At 37.9% G+C, this 6,760-nt stretch overlaps 1 protein-coding gene across 1 annotated transcript; it reads left to right on the top strand.

The window, feature by feature from the left end:
* Positions 1–479: 479 nt before the first annotated feature.
* On the top strand, positions 480–6,536 carry LOC145782493 (E3 ubiquitin-protein ligase RNF123-like). Its single transcript, XM_082594292.1, has 4 exons — positions 480–1,193; positions 1,311–1,402; positions 1,913–2,001; positions 2,564–6,536. Exons 1-4 carry the CDS (start codon positions 1,085–1,087, stop codon positions 2,709–2,711), a joined length of 438 nt encoding a protein of 145 aa, XP_082450418.1. The 5' UTR covers positions 480–1,084; the 3' UTR covers positions 2,712–6,536.
* The last annotated feature ends 224 nt before the right edge of the window (positions 6,537–6,760 follow it).

Raw genomic sequence — 6,760 nt, 5'->3', positions numbered from 1 at the left:
ACGTTCGATAGGGCGCCGGTTCGACCCCGCTCAAAAGCATGTGGCTGTGTCTTTGGCAAGACAATTCAAGGCATGCCGTCGATTGCGGAGTGGCACCTCTTCGACTATAGCCCTTGATTTCTCTTATGATTATGAGCAGCTCTGGCTAGAAATACATTCAGTCTTTCATAGGGCTATTGCCTACTGAACTGAACCACTTTACAGAGACGTCACAGTAATTGTAATGAAAATTTTCATTCTAAAGCAACGAATTCTTTTTGTTTGATGCACACTCAGTCACATACTTCGCAAGTCATCTTGTTGAAAGAAGAAGTTCTATGGCATCAGCAAACGGTCTGGTTCACTCATGCGAGTGATTGTATGCTTGAGCAAATGGACCGACTCCCATACTAAGCAACTAGTAGCCTATTACCATCATCAATATCGCTGTTGGGAACAAATAGCTCATTTTATCGATCAATATGAATAAGCGGCTTGAGTTCAAACTGCAGAAACGAAACTAATGGTCCAGCAAGCCTTTCAAAAGCTAATCCGTTTTAAACTAGGTTTTACTTACGATTGAATTTCTCTGCACGCCACACATTGTCTACATTTGAGCCTCTGGGGCCGAGGGCCTATTCTTAGAACTCAGGGTAAATGAAGATGGAGGCAGTTTAATTTTAGAAACGTTTGTACCAACTTGAGTTTATTTTGTTATTCATAACTCAACCAAAATTAACGTTTATCTTAATATTGAGTTATTTTTTTAATAACTTTTCATGAAGTTCGTAGACCATACTTTAGTATTTAGATTTCTCCATCTAACACGTGTTTCTATTTTTATTTTCATGCTATTGCTCATGAAGCAAATCAGTGTTTTTTACATTGATTCAAAATCTAAGTACGATTTTTCAATGTAACAAGGAAGTAATTTGTTGGCTTGAAATTGTTTATTTCATTGATCTATTTTCTTTTCAAAGTTTCTTCGACTCGTTCATTGGTCATTACCTTAACCTCTTATAATTTCATTAGGGAGGAGAGAGCCATCAAGACTTTGATCACAGATCCAGGATTCAACATCATCTCTGTTGAGTTTCTTCTCAACATGCGCGATGAAGCGAAATCGAGTGATGTGATTGGTCAATCCAAACCACGTGGTCCAACAATCCCTTATATGAGATCAAAGGACAAAAACTTCGTCTCTCTTGAAGACTGTAAGTTAAAAAATACTGAAAGGCAATGACCTCTGTTATATGCCGACTGGGTTGATGACGAGCCTCTGAAGCGCTTCTAGAGAAATTCAGTTGAATGTTATCATGGTTGCTTTTCAGACGAAGAAGTCATGGACATGGAGGTGGACTCCCTTCGTAACGCAGTCCACAAGTTACGTGAGTCGGTGAAAACAGCGGCAAACAATGTCGAGGTAAGTGCAACACTATTTTCTTAAATGCTAACTAGCTATTTTTAACATTGGTTTGTTTATGGCCTTGAGATAGAAGTACAGGATAATAAAAGTAGTTCCTTCCACCGTTTGGTGTGTTGTAGAAATGCTTCGACGAAGCTTGAGCTTAACGCTTTTCTCTTACTTGTTGGTAGAACCTGCCCTGGTACTACACCACAAACTATTCGTCCGATTGTAGCGACAGTACCTACAGTAGGTAGGCTACTTTGAATCACAATCTATGTGCATTGTTTGATAAACTAAGCGTTTACAAAATCTATTTTACAACTCAATCTTGCAATGATTCTGCAGGTGAATAATGGTTTAGGGACATTTAAAGCTTTTTTGAGCCCTTTGCTCACAGTTGTTGGCATGTTAGGAGCGGTTTTGCAACACTCTTACTTGTTATTTTGCTCAAATCAACATTTATGTGCTGCACCAGGTCGTGCTACTGTTTACTGAATACGACTTTACTTACAAATGTTCTTTCAGCAACCCATGGACGAAGATAATTTGTGCACGATTTGCTATGCCAACGAAGTCACGGTTGAATTCCTTCCGTGTCGTCACACGTCATGCCGGTACGTAAGTTGAGACCGACGCTTGTTTTCTTGGTTTTGCTGCAATTTACAGCCTTCTACAGGAAGCGCTTGAGCAAGATTACAAAATAAGTCGTTAGCACAAAAAAGAAAATCAGTCGTTGAGACAAAATAAATTTCACTTGTTCCACTGTGAAATTCACTTGTCTTCAAGTTATCTTCTGTTTGAACGATTTCTTCTTTCCTAAAACTTTTCTCAAACAGTTTTACATCTTTATAAATATTTATGGTGAAACAATAGCGATTAAGACAAGCAAAGTACACCCGAAGACTTTTTATTCAAGCTTACTTCATAAAGCATGATTTACAAGATCTTTAAGCAATTGGGCCCACTGGGTGAATATAGTTTATTGACGACGTAAAGCTCTAGCATTGGTTCCCAATTTTATGTAGTAATGGATCTCTTTCCAAGAATGGTCAAGTTGGCGGTACCTGAAACTTTATAAGATGATTTTGAAGATCCAAAGTCTTATGCGTATTTCACATCATCAGGTTTTCAATCATACATGTGCCTAGTTCAACGTTATGTTACTTTCTTTTCTAGGCAATGCATCAAGCAGCAGTTGATGAGCAGCAGTGAGTGCTTCTACTGCAAGACAAACGTAGAACGGTATGTCGACATCACCTCCTCCAGCCCCGGTGACACCTTTTCCAAGTTCTCTGGAGCCGGACCGTCAACATCCACGCAGTGACGCCCGAGAGCAGCATTAAGTTTAAAACTGGTTCACTTATTAAAAAAAAAACAATAGCCTTTTTTTAAATGCTCGTATTTTACTCGCCTGATTTTGTGAAATTTTACTACTGCGTCGCTATTGGCGCACTTTTAGCAGTGTTGAGGCGATGTTCAAGTTTTAATGTTCTTAATTTCAATTTATTTTATTGTATGTGAGCCTGAAAACGACAGCTATTTTTTTTAGCTTTGTCAAGAGGCCATTTTGCAAGTTTTTGCCGAGGTTTCTTTTGTTGACCTAACACTGTAGTTTTATAAATGGAAACTTATTAGGCAATCTACTGTCATGAGCACGGAGCCCTAACTGCAGAATCTAAACTCATAGTATGTTTCATAGATTACTGAAATGTTTGGTAAGTTAAACTTGTTTTCATCCTCAGTGCAAAAATTGAATAATGAACGCATTTCAATACAATGCGGCATTTTTTTCACAACAGAAAGGTAAAAACATGAGATAAATGTGTTGGCAAACAGCAAGCATTTGTCGTTCTACCAAGTTCCTACTGTTTCGATGTGATATGGAACTGATCAGTCACGCATCACCGTCACCCACTTGTCCATTTTACTGCCATTGCACTGGCTGTTCCCGCAGTGCATGCATCCAATTCAATCAACCAACCGATTAGGTCTTCTCACAATCCACGTGAAGATACCCGTTTATACAAATATTTAACTTTTAAACCACTCACAAGGGTTCGTTCTAGTGATGCACAATGCTTCACCATGGACAAGTGAGGGTTGCTACATTTAGCAGTGTGCCAGTTCATCGCTAAATCAGCTAAACGTTATTAGGCTGAAAAGTCGCCGAGTTTGTTATTCCGCTGTTTGTTTTCAGTGCAAGTTCAATCCGAAGCAGCTAAGCTCTTTCGAATCTGAAAATTTATATTCTTAATATAGGCTAGGATGGGTAATTGGGTATTAGGTATGGCAAGCCTGTGCTAGTGTACATTAATACCTATAATTTTTTCTTAACTTCAAGGAAATCCTGCACACACCAGGGACAATGTGTGTTTTCATTTATTGAACTCTTTGCTGGAAATATACTTGATCAGAATTCGTTCCATCCCTGACCTTTTTTTTTCTGGCCTTTCGTGCTTGTCAGATTAACATGCACATGGGGATTTGTTATTGTCTGTGATTTCAACTTTTTCTTTAAATATTTCGTTCGTTCACAGTAACATCATTAGTTCTTTTCGTATCGATTCATCGTCAGCACGCTATTTTTTTTATCGACAATGATTTAAACCAGTTTAGGTATACACCACAAATCGCCAAACTGGAGGGTGGAATTAAGCAATCTACTAATGACTTCTTTTATTTGTTGGGAAAAACCTGTGTTGGTTGGGCTTCGTTTTATCCAAGATTTCCTTCAGTAAATTCTGTTTATTGTTTAACCAATATCTGAAACGTTGAAAAAACGTAACCTTTTTGTCAAGCAGATAGCCGCAGTTTCACAACGGTTATGTTCTATGAGTGTTTACAATGAAATTTCGTTTCTTTCTTTTTATGAAATTCCTTGTCGGTTAGTTTGTTATATTTTGCGCTTATTTGTAACAACCACAACGTAGCAGATAGAAAGTGGTTCAAGCATCGTTTACGAGCGTTGAAACTACGTCGTTTTCCTCATTTTTAGGTGAAAGTTATACAAGTTAACTTATAGAAAGTCTACTGCTTTCGGGTGTATCATCCAACGTCTGAAAAGCGTCCGCTTACATCAGTATTGCAGTCTATGGATTTAGCACATAGATGAGTTGGGCGAGTTACGTCATCGATTACTGCTCTGGCAGTCTGGTACTTCATACCTCTGGCGAGCCTTGTGACAATCTAACATGTAAAAGTTGCCTTTTTTACATCTTTTCAACGTCTAAAGTTACTAAGGGTGAATAACTTTTGGTTGGTTAGGGCAATGGTGTGTAGCCTATCGGCCATTTTAGACACTCATTGTACCTGATACGTATGACAAGTAGTTACGGGCCACCATCAACCATGTGGAGACGCTAAAGTAAAGAAATTGTCTATTAACTGCTCAACTTCTAAGATAGTTGTCTAAAACAAAAGTGATGGTAAAACGGTTCATAGGTCTCTGACAGCCCGGAAACCCACAGTTGATACCTATGATTCAAATCATTGCCGTTTCAAGTACTGCAACAGTTGAGCAAGGTATCAGTACTTGGTATTCGAACGGGAACCGTATTTTCCCAGACATTCGATGAGCCAAATCTTCTGCGTTGCAAGAGCCGTGCAAAAAGGTTGTTGTTGTTGATAAAATGTTTTCGTTCGACTGTATTTTATTTTTGTTTTCCCTTTGCATTCGTTGATCTTTTTCTGTCGAAATGTGATGTTTTTTCTGCAGCTGTGTAAAACTGATTTTGTTACTTTTATCTTGATATGCTAACTATTACGTTTGAGGCCTAAAACCCCGGCTTAATTTATTTGTATTCAAAACTGTGGATTGGAGATCGATCCATAATTATGAGAGGCAAAGTTTGTAACCACTTTCTCCACTAATGCGTTAATGTAAATGTGAGGCTACCGTACCTTGAAACAATGTAAAAAAGCTTATTTTCAAACCGTTTTGTTTGTTTAAAGAGTTGTAATGTGATTGTAGGCTCATCTGTTGTGACAAATTCAAAATATTTTGCCAATTAGAATTTAGATAAGCACGCGTAGCACGATCGTTTATCACTATGCAATAGGCCTACAATTACATCAGCTTAGTGGTATTCATTTTTATCAGTCAGCAAATTAGTCTTGTTTTTGCATTGATTCTACGCCTTCAGACATTGAATCAATGTAAAAGAAGCCGATTTGCTGATAGGTCAGTATCCGTTGTGTGATTCGTATCCAACTATCCACAATATTCACCTACACCTTCTCCCGAGTGACTGGGTAATTTCCACCTTGACAAATAACGTCTATCTTAAAAGTTCAGTTTGAAATTAATTTGAATTCAACATGAAGCGACATGGCTTTGGTACAATATTCTTCTCGAAGCTACGCTAGTGAAATACAATTTTTGTTTTCACTTCCCTTTGTCATCTCCTGGCTTGGGGTCTTCGCAATGTAATGTAGCCGACTACCGACTGATAACTTTGTCCTCTCTGACTTGTATTTATGACGTCATATCTTCTGGTAGCAATTTTTGCAATTCTTCTGAAAGGGAATGGGCCTACATTTTCATTTTTAACTTGGAAACACGTCGCCCACGCGTTATCGTAATAGTCAGGTTCCCGTGTATTATATCTTTGTTGCTGACATATTGTTGATCACTTGTTCAGCAATGTTTTAAAGCGTATTCTTCGACTTTGAAATAAAAATGTTGAATTTTAAACGTTGCTTTTATTCGTAGTTTGGCACTTAGCCCAATAAATATCATAAATAGGCCACCAATAGATCTTTCCCGTAGCCAACCATTGAAACGTGACGTGGAAAACAAACCACTTCACGAACTGAAATCGTGGTAGTGAAGCAGAATTTTTGAACGTTTTGGTTGTTGTTGTAATTGAACAATCGCTCACTTTAGTTGTACATTTTGTACTAAAAGTACTTTATTGACTGAGTATTACAATTAAGTAATCTATTTTAAGAAAAAAATTGAATTTACTGCATGGCCGTAGCCCATGGGCCTAACTACCGCCAGCACAGCGCTACAGCCTACTGCACGGGGCCACTGAACGAATGGACCTTGCATTGATAAATTTTTATTTGAAATACATCAGTTAACAACTAAAGCAGGTAGCCTAAACTTGTTATTATTTTATTTAGATTCTACACATAATTTTTTCGTGTAGCATTTTCGCTTATTAGCTAGCCTACTTGATGTTTTTGTCCTACCTTGGTTTATGCTCAGGTTCACTCCAGGTTTCTAGCCACTTAATGTTTGTGTTTGATTTGGCTTCTTTTGCTTTTATGGAACTAATGTATTGACACAGAATCAAACAACATTTGTATTTTTTGCAATTATTACTTTCTGTCGAAATAGGAACAATCACATCACAAGTTTGCAACGCA

The sequence above is a fragment of the Aplidium turbinatum genome, chromosome 13 (genome assembly GCF_918807975.1).
Source record: "Aplidium turbinatum chromosome 13, kaAplTurb1.1, whole genome shotgun sequence".
Taxonomy (NCBI): Eukaryota; Metazoa; Chordata; class Ascidiacea; order Aplousobranchia; family Polyclinidae; genus Aplidium; species Aplidium turbinatum.
Note: the sequence above shows the minus strand (reverse complement) of the source record. Positions and strands in the feature narration are given on the sequence as shown.